General features: G+C 39.3%; 1 protein-coding gene across 7 annotated transcripts in view; it reads left to right on the forward strand.

Moving 5' to 3' along the window:
- DLC1 (DLC1 Rho GTPase activating protein) overlaps positions 1 to 16,928 on the forward strand; it is a 415,436-nt gene that overhangs the window by 8,449 nt on the left and 390,059 nt on the right. For all 7 annotated transcript variants that reach the window (XR_006266865.1, XM_043454523.1, XM_043454531.1 and 4 more), the window contains exon 2: positions 6,111 to 7,258. Coding sequence is in view for 6 of the 7 variants with exons in the window: in XM_043454523.1 (XP_043310458.1) it covers positions 6,236 to 7,258 (1,023 nt within the window). In the remaining variant the exon portion in view is untranslated. The remainder of the gene's footprint in view (positions 1 to 6,110; positions 7,259 to 16,928) is intronic.

The following is a 16,928-nucleotide window of genomic DNA, read 5'->3' on the forward strand; positions in this document are numbered from 1 at the left end:
ATTTCTTCATTCTTTTTCTTAAGATCAAAAATGATGGAAGCTTAGATGTGTCTGCTGGAAAAAGTGATGTAGTACTTACTCCATTGACTTAGTTCATTGTAGGTGGTTTATCCTATAATTTAAAAGGTTACTTATAATTTCCAGGCAGCCTAAAGACATAGAAGCTTTTTCAGATATAATATTTTAAGCTCCATTAAGTAATTTATCAATAAAGAATTTTAATAGGAGTTTGTTTTTTCCACAGACAGCTAATGAGGGATAATGAGTAAATTCCAACATTTGACACAGTATGTAAAAGTAGATGAATAATGACTTTGTGAAGGAATGAGACACACATTGCTACTTAAAAAAGGAAATCTGCATGCAATCATATAGCAAGAGATTTTTGCATCATGTTATGCAAAAACATTAGGCTTAAGGAGAGGAGGAGGTTTCTCTCTCCTTAAGCCTAATTCTAACACTGTCTAATTTGGATTAGAAAGCCTGAATATTTTAAAGAATAAGTGCTAATTGTGTTTTATTAAAAGTTGGCTACCCTGACTAGACTCATAGAAATGCTTTTTTAAAATATGTGATTTTTTTTTTTTTTGGCTATTTGTTCATCGTGCATTTACATACAGGGATTAAGAATAACCATATCTGTCCCAGGCTTTCTTGCTGATCCTAAGACTCCTGAATATGTGACACCAGTTTTGCATGTTAAAGCACTCTTCTCATGTTATCATTGAGTCGGGGGCAGTGGAAGGTGCCCAGATGTGCTACAATTTAGTTTGCTAGATGTTTTGTTCTTTGACAGCTCCATCAAGAAAATGAATTCCATTTCGACCTCCACCCATGCTCACTGTCAGGAAGATTTACTTTGCCGTTCGTGAGCACACATTTGAAGACCTGTGTCTGTTTGACTGTTGTTGATCCTGCTCTGATTGTCTAATTCAATTCAATAAGTGTTTGGGTGGCATGATGATATGCAAAGGTGACTCCCCGAGCGCAGGCCAAGATCCATTAAGAAGTCAGATCATTATAGGATGCTCAGATTCCCCATCTCTCCATATCACCAACTTGACCCTTATATTAGTAACAGCATGGGCCATTGTATTAATAGAAATGTTCTTCTCTTGGTTCAGGAGCATTCTCTATTCTTGCAAGAGTTCATGTTAGGGAATTTAATCTGTGTATGTGTGCATAGTTGCTCAGTTGTGTCCAACACTTTGTCACCCCAATGGACTGTAGTCCATCAGGCTTCTCTGACCATGGGATTTCCCAGGCAAGAATACTGGAGTGGGTTGCCATTTCCTACTCTGGGGAGTCTTCCCGACCAAGGGATCAAACCCAGGTCTCCTGTGTGTTCTGCATTGCAGGTGGATTCTTTACCCACTGAGCCATCAGGGAAGGAGTTTAACTTACTTTTGATTAAAAGGAGATTATTTCCCTTATAATATTCCTTCCTTCTTCCAGTGACTGAATACATACTATGTGGTAGCTATTACGCACACACACATGCACACAAACATATGCACATATACGTATAACAGTAGTAGGAGAAAAACATGACCTAGAAATTTAATACAGGATTAGTAATTAAGAAGAAAGACGTAAAGAAAAACCAGAAGTAATTCCAGCCAAGCCATCTAGAAGAAAGTAGGAAAATACAGAGAAACCAGCAGTACTATTATGCCTTTATTTTCCCTTCTGTTAATATGCAGCATCTGTGTGAAGGTGTCTAAAAACAACCCAGGAGTCAATCATGTGCGTGTGCGTGTGTGTGTATTTATTTATATATGTGTATGTATATCTATATATGTCATCTGTGCTCTGAAAGGACAAAACAAGTTAATATATATTTAGGTTTATGTTCCCAATGTTTAGCAGACTGTCTGCAGCCCAGGCATGCATGCTCAGTCACTCAGTTGTGTCTGACTCTTTGTGACCCCATGGACTATAGCCCACCAGGCTCCTCTGTCCATGGGATTTCCCAGGCAAAAACACTGGAGTGGGTTGCCATTTCCTACTCCAGGAGATCATCTCAATCCAAGGATCAAACCTGTGTCTCTTACGTCTCCTGCATTTGTAGGTGGATTCTTTACCACTGAGCCACCTGGGAAGCCTTCTGTAGCCTGTTCAGTCCTAAATGAACACTTGTTGAATCAATGACTATGATCAGGCAGTGTTGCTGTCGATTCTAAGGCACTGCCCACTTGATTTCAGCCACAGGTGCTTCATTTGCACTGAGTTCTCCCAGGCTATAGTGTCAGCAGTAGTGATTCCCATTGGGTTCTTCTTCCCTGAGGACCACTGCCAGGTCAAAATACAAAATGTGTGTTCATTTCAGGAGCAGTTGCAAAAGAGAGCATGATAGCTTGATGTCAGAAATAAGCCAGGGATTCTCAAACTAGAATATTTTCCATTGTTTTTTAGTACTATGTTCAACTTTGATCATTTTAAAATACAGACTGTATACTACAAAATGCTTATGTCAAAGGGTGGTGTTACAAAATGAGCCCACATAATACATTTTAAATCACTCTGTGTCCAAACATCCTATGCCCTAACATCACAAAAAGCAAATGTGGACATTTCACAAATATTTTCCAGAATCATTACATAATTAGAGGTACATAGGGCTTCTTGTTACATTAATACAGTGGTGTTTGAACATATACATTTAAGAAGTGAAAAATCCCCATGGAAATTCACTTCATAAAATCAACACCCTAGAATGACTTTTACTTTTCCAGATCCCTCATCCAAGCCCTGAGCAGCTGAGCTCATTCTGAATGAAAGCACATAATAACGATTATTTTAAAAACTGGTAATAGAAGTTTGCAAAGTAAGTCATCAGTAGTTAGAAATGTAATTTTGAATAAGGCAGCCTGGTGAGAAGGCTCGAAGGGAAACTTAGGTCTTTTACGAAGACTTCTGAATCTTACAGGACAAATTTGAGTCAATTCAGAAGACTTAGAAAATGAGTCCAGGATGCTCATATGTGATGAACAATAATGTTCTCAGTCACTCAGTCGTGTCTGACTCTGTGACCCCATGGACTGTAGCCTGCCAGGCTCCTCTGTACATGGAATTGGAATTTTTCAGGCAAGAATATTGGAGTGGGTTGCCATTTTCCTATTCCAGTGGATCTTCCCAACCCAGCAATAGAACCCGCGTCCCTTGCATCTCCTGCATTGGCAGTCAGATTCTTTACCCTTAGCACCCTCTGGGCAGCCCAGACAATAATAATCATATTTTAATTAATGCTGTTTTTGGCCTTTAGATCCTGAAGACAGATTTTTAACTATAAATCTTACAAATCAGAATTTAATTAAGAAGTGTGAATAAGAAAGTTTGTTGAGATAATTTTAAAAAAGAAATCTTATCAGACCACAGGATTTGGAATGAATATCCACACTATAGTGGTGATGGTCATATTGAAAGTTAGAAAATTTTATGTCTTTGAGACGAAGACACTACAAATTCACAGGAATGATATTGGAAATGTCCAAAGGACCTAGATGTGAAATTATGACAGAAGGAGTTAATGCTGTATGAATCTGTCTAATTTACAGTCTCTCTTTGCATCTAGATTGCCTCAGAACTGTTTAACGGTCTTCCTTTGATGTTATAAAAATACTTGCCAAAGTTGAATGCAATAAGTTAACTAATATGGTAAGGACTTAAAGGCAAAACTTCTATGTAATCTGTTCCCCAAGGGGTTAATAAAACTCTTCCACCTTCTTCACCAAAGAAATAAAACCAGAAGTCAGCCTCAACTTAAATGTAAATGTGGCTTAGGAATGACACAGTAATACCACTTGGCATTTCTTAAGTTAGCCTGCTCTTTCTACGCTGGATAAAAATAAAGAAAAGAAAGCATCTAAAACAGAACCGCCCTATTACAACCCAAATTTGCCCATGAAAGCAGAAATTTTCTGGCCTGCATCTATGCGTTTTTTCCACTTTCCGTAGCCTCCCACACGATAATGACTTATGCATGGAATTCAGGGACTTTATATTTTTCTTTTGAATGCAAAATGAATGCCAACATGGAAAATGTGAACACTGGCCATTTTCAAAAAGATACACACAGACCTCTAAGGAAACCAAGTAGCATCCAGAATGATATTTGGTCAGTCTGGGGTACCAGAATTCTAGTACATTCCTGGTCTTTACAGGATGAGAATATTTACCTTTCTGGCATGTGCTTAGTCAGAATAGCTTGAAATTTTTGGTGGGCAGTCAGACTCCTTTTCAATAGACTGCAGTGACCTGAAACCAGCACTGCGGTTAATCTTGTTTATGACTGAAATCAATAAGCCAGTCCGTGTTATGTGCTGACTATTCTTATGTGGCGTAGAAACTGGAAGTGTCTGCTCTTGAATGAGATTTTTCTTTTACAGTTCAGTCATTAGGTTTCATTATGGGACACATTTGGATTAGTCATTTTTATAAGGTTGCGTTTCAGTTCAGTTCAGTTCAGTTCAGTCGCTCAGCTCAGTCGTTTGCGTTTACATTGGTGTAATTTGTTGCCTTTAACTGAGGCTTTGAATAATTCAAGGCAGAGAGGATGGATGGATATCTGGAATGTGTTTACATCCTGACCTTATCTTATGCCTGGTTTTCTTGTTTACTTAAAATTTTTATGGCCAAATTCTAACAGAAATATACAAACTAAACTCCTTGGAAGCCAAACAGAATCGGACTGAAATTCCTAAAGAACTGTTTCAATTGTCTTACTGTGCTCACATCTTCTTTTGATTCACCTGAATCCTTACCTGAAGAGTTTAGATTTTATACCTATTAAAGATGTCTAGGGGGAAACGGAGGCTGTAGAATCTCATTACATGGAGACAATGAAGTTTGTTGCCTCTTTGGGTCTTAGAACTGGTGTCTATTTTGAATCCAGGCTTATCCCAAGATATGTAGCCTTAGCAAGTCATTTAACCTCTCTAAGCTTTAACAATACTAGCTTGCAAACTGGTCATAGTAGCAAAGGGATGTATGTAAATATATTTAACCTGAAAGTGAAGTCGCTCAGTTGTGTCCGACTCTTTGCGACCCCGTGGACTAGAGCCTACCAGGCTCCTCCGTCCATGGAATTTTCCAGGAAAGAGTACTGGAGTGGGTTTCCATTTCCTTCTCCAGGGGATCTTCCCGACCCAGGGATCGAACCTGGGTCTCCCTCACTGAGGCAGACACTTTACCATCTGAACCACCTGGGAAGCCCATTTAACCTAAGGCATTGCAAATGGCGTGTGGTATGCCTTCTTATGCAGGAATTACGTGTTAATATGAACTAAACTGGATTACCCCGGAGTTTCAGAGTTTCGTAGTCATTCCCTGGAGTAAATGTGTCCTGGTGATTTGGGGTCTGTATTAGCTCTTTCACATGCTAATATGTTACACCTGCTGTCCCTGTAGCTCAGGTTTTGCATGAGCAATTCCCTGGTGACCTTCGGTGCAATTCAAACCAAACAGCCAATAGATTTCTGTAGCAATTTATTTCCACAAAAGTTAACCAGGGAAGCGTGTAAGCTAGAGCAACTAGTTTCTTCTGGTGAATTATTAAGTATAGTAGTCCAGATATTTTCCTAGTGGAATTTTAAATTATACACACACACATGCTCGTGCTCCTGCTCAGTTGCTCAGTCACGTCTGATTCTTTGTGATCCCATGGACTGTAGCCCACAAGGCTCCCCTGTCCTTGGGATTCTCCAGGCAAGAATACTGGAGTGTGTTGCCATCTCTTCCTCCAGGGATCTTCCCAACCCAGGGATCTTCCCAACCCAGGGATCAAACCCACATCTCTTCTGTCTCCTGCATTGACAGGCAGGTTCTTTACCACTAGTGCTACTGGGTTATTCATTAATAGGTCAATCAGTCCAGCTACATTTAAAAGTATTGTCAATGATTTTTGACCAGAGATACTAAATGTAAAATTTTCTTCTAATATTAGCCTGCTTCTTGAAGAAGTAACCCTATTAAGGTTGTTGATTGGAAGTTTTATAGAAACCTCTTATTTAATCTATTATAGCATTGCTTAAGCACTCTCTTTTCCAAGATAAATTTTGACTTTAGAATTATATCCTGAACTATGTGTATGTATTTTATTTTTTTAATAGGTGGTGAAATGACAAAACTTCCTCTATTCGTCAATCAGTGAATTTGAAGTAATCTTTCATCAAGTTTCATCTCCTTTAGTCTCATACGGAATGTATCTCTCTGTCTGTTGTTAAACTACGATGACATGTCTGTAGCTATCAGAAAGAGAAGCTGGGAAGAACATGTGACCCAATGGATGGGACAGCCTTTTAGTTCTGATGATTGTAACACAGCATGTCATCATGGACTAGTAGCTGACAGCTTGCAGGCAAGTATGGAAAAAGATGCAATTCTAAATGTGGACCGCAAAGAGAGGTGTGTTTCACTCCCAGACTGCTGTCATGGCTCAGAGCTGAGAGAGATTCCTGGGAGGCCAATGGGTCACATTTCAAAGGAGGTAGATGAAGATGACAGCCACGAAGGTGAAGATCAGTTTCTTTCTCTGGAGGCCAGCACAGAAACACTCGTGCATGTTTCTGATGAGGACACCGATTCTGATCTGTACCTCACAGATGATAAACAGATTCTAACTACTCAAGGACCTGAAACATCAGACCAACATAGCGTCAAAGGAGCAGGCTCCTTAGTAAAGACGCTACCCATTGTGGAAAGTAACCAAGATTCTTGTGACTCCTGGGGAATGGCTGGTGGAGTTGATTTAGGGCTGGTTGAGGAAAAAGGGGACAGGAAAGCTGTTGACATGGTGAGTAAAAGCCTGGAGCTTTGTAAGGAGATAAGCTTAAGTGAAATAAAAGATCCGTCCAAAATGAATGCTTGCAGTTCTTTGAATGTGAAAGATACTGTGCCAGAAAAGCAATTGCTTAATTCTGCTGTAATTGCTCAGCATCGAAGGAAACCCGACTTCCCTAAAGATGAACATGAAAGCAACACCTGCAGTGCAGTACAAGATATGTTATTGGCTATTCCTCGTATGGACAGAAGACTGCCATTATTAAAAACAGATCCTGGAAGCTGCCTTCTGCAGCCTCCTTCCTGCCCTAGTGGAATGTCAACTGAAAATGGCCTGGAGACGAGTGGTTTCTCAGAACATCAAAACAAAAGTCTTCCAAAGTTCAACTCAGGAGATGGCATGCAGTGTTTACACTTCAAGGAGACTCTGGCCACCCAGGAACCCACAGATAACCAAGTCAGACTTCGTAAAAGAAAGGTAAGACTCATGCACCAATTATCTGGCTTTTGGAATTTTGTAAATATCCTTGTTTCCATCATTTATTATTTTTGCTAGGGTTAAAAAGATATGTCGATGTTTCTCTTGCCCTGTAGTGTAGTTGTATGACTTAAAGAGAATCTTAGAAAAATCATCAAAATATGTAAAAATTAAAACAGGATAACCTATTTCACTAATAATATTTATAATGGTTCCTGAACATTTTATTTTGGAATTGTGTTGAAGACAGAACTGATTTCACTTTCTTTGGAATTAAATAGCCACCAGATAGCTCATAGATCTGAAGGACAATCTCTAATTTTCTGAAAGAATATCATATCTTTAAATTAAAATTATATATTTCAGTTTGTTTCACTTTCCCCTTTAGAAAATATATTTTATTATAATAAAAGTGATATAAGTCACATATTTTAAATGAGCCCTTTGCATATTCTAAGGCAACAGTACCCCCTCCTCCAAAATATGCTAATGCTATTTTAAATGATACCCTGGCATATTTGCTATCCATAGCTGTATGAACTTTCTGTTAACTTCTGACCAAAAGGATCAATAACTGAAATAAAATTTTATGCTGAGGCACCTCTGACTGATCCTATAGATACCATGATCCCTTAAGAAGTGTGCAAGTGAGAGACACAAGGATTGGAGACAAACTACATGAATCATGCTTTAGTTAGAGAACTCTTAACTAAAGTTTGTCACACCTTTAGGATTTCCCCAGCATCCCTCCCACAATGTAGTACTCTATAATCTTGATGCAAATACGAGTACCATTTCTTCTGTAAATCTAACATGCCATTGACATTAAAAAAAAAAAAAACAAACCTGCAGATTGGACATTTCAGGGCAGCAACCCTGCCCTTCTTGAAACAATATGAGTCCATAATTCCAACTCTCCTAAGACAAAACTAAACTTCTCAGTTCTGCACAACTGGAGCTATCAACAATGAGAAGCAAAAACTCCAGCTCCCTTTTGGTGAGGAAATCTGGTTTCCATAAACCGTAAACGTGGTTTTGCTAACAAACTAGATCAGTAATGTGTCGTAAGTTTAAGTGAAGTCAAAACTTTACAGCAAAGATCAATGTGCTCAAACTGTTAATACATGCCCACAGAGCATTCTGTGCTTCTGGCGAACTCTTCCTTCCTTACATAAACTGTATTAGAATGTTAATACTGCATAAAGTTGTTATGATTGGAATGCTCAGGTTGCTTTTTCAGAAATGTCCACGTAGTCAATCAAATCTGTTGGAGGGAATGCAATCATGACATAAGAAAGTATTAACTGACCTATGACATAGTTCCCCTAAAATATGACAGACCCTGCCCAACTGCCGACAGGAACATTAAACATTCCAGAAACATGTGCTCACCACTTGGACACTTATATCAATTCTAAGAATGCAGGAAGGAATTTGCTCTTGGATGTGTCACTATAGCATGGTTGCCTTATGAGAGCCATAATTATATCTCATTTACAAGTTCTAACTTAAATGTTCTATTTTAAGCATTTCATCATTCTAAAGTATTATGGCATTGTCTGCAGGAGTATTTGTTTTGACTCTACAACTCATTTGGGGTGCTTTGTAATAAACAGATTAAATTCAAAATTTGAGGTTTGGAAATTACTCTGGAAAAGTATGGTTACAAAAGAAGAAACCTCTAGAATCAGTGTGTAGGAATTTTTGTTCTATTTGATTTTGAATGCATGTTATAATAGCTCCAAGTTGCCCACTAGCCATTTTAGAACTTTACAAAAAGAAATAATAAAACAAATGTATAAATACATATGTACAGATATGCCCATCATTGTATTGTATGACAAAAAGGACACAACACAAATTCCCATCAGTTAAGGATATATAGTCATTGTTTAGTGTATAATGATTGTTTAATCTGTAGTTTGGAATGGTATGCAGCCATGAAAAAGATGGAGTGAGATCATGTTCTCTAACTGAATGGTACTGATGATATAGTGTGTGTAGAAAAAGACAGTGACAGGCCAATGTTTGTAGTATGTCTCAGTCTGATAAGATGAAATATTTGAAATAGATATATATTTCTATCTAGATATAGATAGAAATATAGATGGATTATGACCCTCTTTAGATGCCTAACTAAGAATATGCAAAATTCTAGATAAATAGGCACAAAATTGTTGACAACATTTACTTTGAGATAACAGAAGTAAAAGGTTAGAGGCAGGGCATTTTTCCATTTTTGGCCTATATATTTTTTATAAAAGGTGTTCGTGAAAGTGACTCAGTTGTGTCTGACTCTTTGAGACTCCATGGACTATACAGGCCATGGAATTCTCCTGACCAGAATACTGGAGTGGGTAGCTGTTCCCTTCTTCAGGAGATCTTCCCAATCCAGGGATCAAACCTAGGTCTCTTTTGTTGCAGGTGGATTCTTTACCAGCTGAGCCTCCAGGGAAACCCAAAGGTAATAGTATTCTGGGCAAAATGCATACAATGAACAGATACAAAAACAAAATAATATTAGATCCTAGTATTAGACCGTCTTCCTAGGTGGCTCAGTAGTAAACAATCCACCTGCCAATACAAGAAACTCAGGAGATGTGGGTTCAGTTACTATTTGAAGCATTTTCTACATGGCATAAGATGACCCTTTATTTATACAGTTATTATGATCATTATTGCTTTTATGACAAAAATACAGACTTTTTCAGAATATCAACAAAAGTTTCAATCAGTTGCTCAGTTCTAGTATTAGCTAGTTTAAAACTTATCTCCAGATAAGCCTCTGGAGAGACACATGGACCACATTTTCATGTCTAAGGTCTTAGGGGCCTGATTGTGAAAGCAGTTTGCTAAGTTGTCTGTATCTTTTAAACTATTTGTCAAGCATGGTGACAGCTTTGAGATTAGAGCTTAGAAAGGTAAAGCAGAATAAGCTAATAAAATTTTAGAGAACTTTAATCAGCTCATTATCTGATGGGCATATGAGTGAACCAAATCTGTCATTGAATTTATGAACATGAATTTTTTGCAGGAGGGAGTATAATCAGGTTCTAAGACTTGGAAAGAAAACAAAAACAGAGTTTCTAAGAGTAGTTCTCAGAATGCACTGAAATACTACTCCAGAGTTATCATTGTAATTTAGACATAAATTCCTTCAAACCTATAAATATTGGCAGGCATTTGTTGTTCAGCGTGATGTATTTTTTCTTGTTTTCCAGTGATATTTCTGGCCATCAAAGATAGCCAGACATACTTATTAGAAGTCTCAGTTGGAGTGACTGCGTTTGTAATAAATATAGATAAATATTGACCTTTTAAGCTAATAATTCCCTTCAATATGGTGAAATATATCATTAAATCAAAGCCACTGAAATCGAAGGAAAACCAAATAGATCATGAGCAGACATCAGTACATGAGCCAAGAAGGTCATGTGGCATGTGACCAGCGCTTATAGTCTGTGGGTGGGTCTTTGGGGTCAGTTCCAAAGAAATGTGGGGGAGGAAGAGAGTCTAAGAAGTGGTCTCTTCAAACCAGATGGGATGTGAAGATGGAAAACAAGTAGGGAAAGACTTGAGGTTAGACTTTTTTTTTAAGAGTCAGTATATTTGTTCTTGATGGTGGTTTACTAATTAAAGAGAGTCCAAAATTCAGTCTTCTCTAGAGACTATTTACATAGTTCCCCAATTTTTTAATAGCCATAATAGTTGTATAAATATATAAAATATGTTATTGGCTTTCATAAGACATATTCCATGTTACCTAGCAGAATAAACTACAAAAGGTAATGTAAAAATGATTTGAACTTTGACATCCAGTTTTCCCATTTGAACAAAAACCTCACATTCCAACAGGCAACAAAAGTATCTTTTATGCTATCGATCTGACTGCTTTCACAGAAAATCAGCGTAAAAGTGGCTTGACCAACATCTTTCTCTCACACATATATAATAATTGGGTATAGGTAATTTTGGAATGGTATGTTTTCTGAACCTTAGACCCTCTTATCCAACTGGACTACCACCTTGAGCATTTATCCATATCCAGATTAGTAAGAAGGGGGAAGTGTACCAGGATGACCACACTCCTCGGTAAAGGCAGGACCCAGAAAGAGCACATTTCTTTGTTTCTAATATTTCATATTCTAGAACTTAGCTGTATGGCCACATCTAGCAATAAGCACTGAGAAATAGAGTTTGCATCTTGGGCAACTGGTGTCTGCTGAAAATTCTATTATCAAAGACGAAGAAAAAATGTATATTGAAGGATAACTGATAACATGAATATGTTGAGTAACAAGACCTAACATAAATATATCCCAGTATATCGTGGCAGTATATTATGGCAAAAAGAGAAGAAGGACTAAAGAGCCTCTTGATGAAAGTGAAAGAGAAGAGTGAAAAAGTTGGCTTAAAATTCAGCATTCAGAAAACTAAGATCATGACATCTGGTCACATCACTTCATGGCAAATAAATGGGGAAACAGTGGAAACAGTGACAGACTTTACTTTTTTGGGCTCCAAAATCACTGCAGATGGTGACTGCAGCCATGAAATTAAAAGACGCTTGCTCCTTGGAAGAAAAGTTATGACCAACCTAGACAGCATATTAAAAAGCAGAGACATTACTTTGCCAACAAAGGTCCATCTAGTCAAAGCTATGGTTTTTGCAGTAATCAAGTATGGATGTGAGAGTTGAACTATAAAGAAGGCCGAGGGTCAAAGAATTGATGCTTTTGAAATGTGGTGTTGGAGAAGACTCTTGAGAGTCCCTTGGACAGCAAGGAGATCCAACCAGTCCTTCCTAAAGGAGGTCAGTCCTGCATATTCATTGGAAGGACTGATGCTGAAGCTGAAACTCCAATCTTTTGGCCACCTGATGTGAAGAACTGACTCATTGGAAAAGACCCCCATGCTGGCAAAGATTGAAGGCAGGAGGAGAAGGGGACGACAGAGGATGAGATGGTAGGATGGCATCACTGACTCAATGGACGTGAGTTTGAGTAAACTCTGGGAGTTGGTGATGGATAGGGAGGCCTGGCATGCTGCAGTCCATGGGGTTGCAAAGAGTCGGACATAACTGAGCGACTGAACTACACTGAAATGAGTATAGAGTGGCATACTGTGAATGAGATCAGTTCAGTTCAGTTCAGTCGCTCAGCCGTGTCCGACTCTTTGTGACCCCATGGACTGCAGCACGCAAGGCCTTCTCTGTCCTCACCAACTCCCAAACTTTACTCAACTCATGTCCATTGAGTCGGTGATGCCGTCCAGACATCTCATCCTCTGTCGTCCCCTTCTCCTCCTGCCCACAATCCGTCCCAGCATCAGGGTCTTTTCTAATGAATCAACTCTTCACATGAGGTGGTCAAAGCATTGGAGTTTCAGCTTCAGCATCAGTCCTTCAATGAACACCCAGGACTGATTTTCCTTTAGGATGGACTGGTTGGATCTCCTTGCAGTCCAAGGGACTCTCAAGAGTCTTCTCCCACACCACAGTTCAAAAGCGTCAATTCTTCAGCGCTCAGCTTTCTTCACAGTCCAACTCTCACATCCATACATGACCACTGGAAAAACCATAACCTTGACTAGATGGACCTTTGTTGGCAAAGTAATGTCTCTGCTTTTAACATGCTATCTAGGTTGGTCATAACTTTCCTTCCAAGGAGTAAGCGTCTTTTAATTTCATGGCTGCAGTCACCATCTGCAGTGATTTTGGAGCCCAAAAATAAAGTCTGACACTGTTTCCACTGTTCCCCATCTATTTCCCATGAAGTGATGTGACCAGATGTCATGATCTTAGTTTTCTAAATGTTGAGCTTTAAGCCAACTTTTTCACTCTCCTCTTTCACTTTCATCAAGAGGCTTTTTAGTTCCTCTTCACTTTCTGCCATAAGGGTGGTGTCATCTGCATATCTGAGGTTATTGATATTTCTCTGGCAATCTTGATTCCAGCTTGTGCTTCTTCCAGCCCAGAGTTTCTCATGATGTACTCTGCATATAAGTTAAATAAGCAGGGTGACAATATACAGCCTTGACACACTCCTTTTCCTGTTTGAAACCAGTCTGTTGGTCCATGTCCAGTTCTAACTGTTGCTTTCTGACCTGCATACAGGTTTCTCAAGAGGCAAGTCAGATGGTCTCGTATTACCATCTCTTTCAGAATTTTCCAGTTTATTGTGATCCACACAGTCAAAGGCTTTGGCATAGTCAGTAAAGCAGAAATAGATGTTCTTCTGGAACTCTCTTGCTTCTTCGATGATCCAGCGGATGTTGGCAATTCTGGTTCCTCTGCCTTTTCTAAAACCAACTTGAACCTCTGGAAGTTCTCAGTTCACGTATTGCTGAAGCCTGGCTTGGAGAATTTTGAGCATTACTTTACTAGCGTGTGAGATGAGTGCAATTGTGTGGTAGTTTGAGCATTCTTTGGCATTGCCTTTCTTTGGGATTGGAATGAATACTGACCTCTTCCAGTCCTGTGGCCACTGCTGAGTTTTCCAAAGTTGCTGGCATATTGAGTGCAGCACTTTCACAGCATCATCTTTCAGGATTTGAAATAGTTCAACTGGAATTCCATCACCTCCACTAGCTTTGTTCGTAGTGATGCTTTGTAAGGCCCACTTGACTTCACATTCCAGGGTGTCTGGCTCTAGGTGAGTGATCACACCATCGTGATTATCTGGGTTGTGAAGATCTTTTTTGTGTCGTTCTTCTGTGTATTCTTGCCACCTCTTCTTAATATCTTCTGCTTCTATTAAGTCCATACCATTCTGTCCTTTATTGTATCCATCTTTGCATGAAATGTTCCCTTGGTATCTCTAATTTTCTTGAAGAGATCTGTAATCTTTCCCATTTTGTTGTTTTCCTCTATTTCTTTGCACTGATCGCTGAGGAAGGCTTTCTTATCTCTCCTTGCTATTCTTTGGAACTCTGCATTCAAATGGGTATATTTTTCCTTTTCTCCTTTGCTTTTTGCTTCTCTTCTTTTCACAGCTATTTGTAAGGCCTCCTCAGACAGCCATTTTACATTTTTACATTTCTTTTCCATGGGGATGGTCTTAATCCCTGTCTCCTATACAATGTCACGAAGCTCTGTCCATAGTTCATCAGGCACTCTGTCTATCAGATCTAGTCCCTTAAATCTATTTCTCACTTCCACTGTATGGTCATAAGGGATTTGATTTAGGTCATACCTGAATGGTCTAGTGGTTTTCCCTACTTTCTTCAATTTAAGTCTGAATTTGACAATAAGGAGTTTATGATCTGAGCCACAGTCAGCTCCCAGTCTTGTTTTTGCTGATTGTATAGAGCTTCTCCATCTTTGGCTGCAAAGAAATAATCAATCTGATTTCGGTGTTGACCATCTGGTGATGTCCATGGGTAGAGTCTTCTCTTGTGTTGTTGAAGAGGGTATTTGCTATGACTAGTGAATTCTCTTGGCAAAACTCTATTAGCCTTTGCCCTGCTTCATTCCGTACTCCAAGGCCAAATTTGCCTGTTACTCCAGGTGTTTTTTGACTTCCTACTTTTGCACTCTAGTCCCCTATAATGAAAAGGACATCCTTTTTGGGTATTAGTTCTAAAAGGTCTTGTAGGTCTTCACAGAACTGTTCAACTTCACCTTGTTCAGTGTTATTGGTTGGGGCATAGGTTGGATTCCCGTGATATTGAATGGTTTGCCTTGGAAACGAACAGAGATCATTCTGTTGTTTTTGAGATTGCATCCAAGTACTGCATTTCAGACTGTTTTGTTCCCCATGATGGCTACTTCTAAGGGATTCCTGCCCACAGTAGTAGACATAATGGTCATTTGAGTTAAATTCACCCATTCCAGTCCATTTTAGTTTCCTGATTCCTAGATTGTTGACATTCACTCTTGCCATCTCTTGTTTGACCACTTCCAATTTACCTTGATTCATGGACCTAACATTCCAGGTTCCTATGCAATATTGCTCTTTACAGCATCGGACCTTGCTTCTATCACCAGTCACATCCAAAACTGGGTATTGTTTGTGCTTTGGCTCCATACCTTCATTCTTTCTGGAGTTATTTCTCCACTGATCTCCAGTGGTATATTGGGTACCTACCGACCTGGGGAGTTCCTCTTTCAGTATCCTATCATTTTGAGTTTTCATACTGTTCATGGGGTTTTCAAGGCAAGAATACTGAAATGGTTTGCCATTCCCTTCTCCAGTGGACCACATTCTGTCAGACCTCTCCACCATGACCCGACTGTCTTGGGTGGCCTCACATGGCATGGCTTAGTTTCATTGAGCTAGACAAGGCTGTGGTCCGTGTGATCCGATGGTTAGTTTTCTGTGATTATGGCTTCAGTGTGCCTGCCTTCTAATGCCCTCTAGCAACACCTACTGTCTGACTTGGCTTTCTCTTGCCTTGAACGTGGGGTATCTCTTCACGGCTGCTCCAGCAAAGCGCAGCTGCTGCTCCTTAACAGGCTGTGTGTATATTCTGTGGTATTCTGTGGCAAATCCTTGATGCTTTAACTTCACATTGCAGAATATCTTTTCATGTTGGGAAACTATTTTATGTGTCAAAGTGATGTTGATCAAATGCTATTAATATACTCTTTCTTATGGAAAAATTGCCCAAAGCCCAAAGAGTACACTACATAGTAGTGTAGTATTAGTTACTCAGTCATGTCTCACTCTTTGTGACCCATGGACTGTAGCCCACCAGGCTCCTCTGTCCATGGGATTCTCCTGGCAGGAATACTGGAGTGGATTGCCATACCCTCCTCCAAGATATCTTCCTGACCCAGGGATTGAACCTGGGTTTCCTACATTGCAGGCAGACTCTTTACCGTCTGAGCCACCAGGGAAGCAGTGGTAGCTCATACGGTAAATACTACACTATACTTCAGTATAGTACATACTATTCTTTATCTTTGGACAAATATAATACATTCTTTGTTGCTGTTTAGTCACTGAGTCTTGTCTGACTCTTTTGCAACCCCATGGATCATAGCCTGCCAGGCTCCTCTGTTTATGGGATTGCCCAGGCAAGAATACTGGAGTGGATTGTCAATTTCTTCTTCAGGGGATCTTTCTGACTCAAGGATTGAACTCGTATCTCCTACTTGGCAGGAGTGTTCTTTCCAACTGAGCCCCCAGGGAAACCCAATACATTCTGAAATGACTGAAAAAAATTAGCAATGACTGAAAAAGTCAAATATTTTCTCCTTATCCTATCTTTAAAATATATACATATTTGGTAAAAGCACACCTATACCTGAAATGACTTTCTCATTTCTTTCTATGACCTTCCTGATCTTTTCTATCTCCTGAATGCCTATATGAGGGCTTAGTAGCATGAGAAGGCTGACATTGACCAATGGGTGACATAGAGAACATAATAAATTACACTGAATATAGAATGGACTGAGACAAGAGGCCAGTTGGAAGAATATAAAAAGGAAGGAAAAATTGTCTAAGAAATGAAGACCTAAAGATGGCTAAGCTGGCCCCAACATTGAATGAAAGCAAGGACTAGTGGAGGAATTAGAGTTTGTTTTTCAGTTCACAGTGAGGGAAGGACTGGGAAACAGGGTTAGGTCTACATAGCTGCAGATAGATTCTTAATGACAATATGATTTTACATGAAGGTCACACTTCTTTTAAACACACAGGCTTATTGAGCAGACTGTACTGTT

Source organism: Cervus canadensis, chromosome 31, assembly GCF_019320065.1.
Source record: "Cervus canadensis isolate Bull #8, Minnesota chromosome 31, ASM1932006v1, whole genome shotgun sequence".
In the NCBI taxonomy this organism is placed as follows: Eukaryota; Metazoa; Chordata; class Mammalia; order Artiodactyla; family Cervidae; genus Cervus; species Cervus canadensis.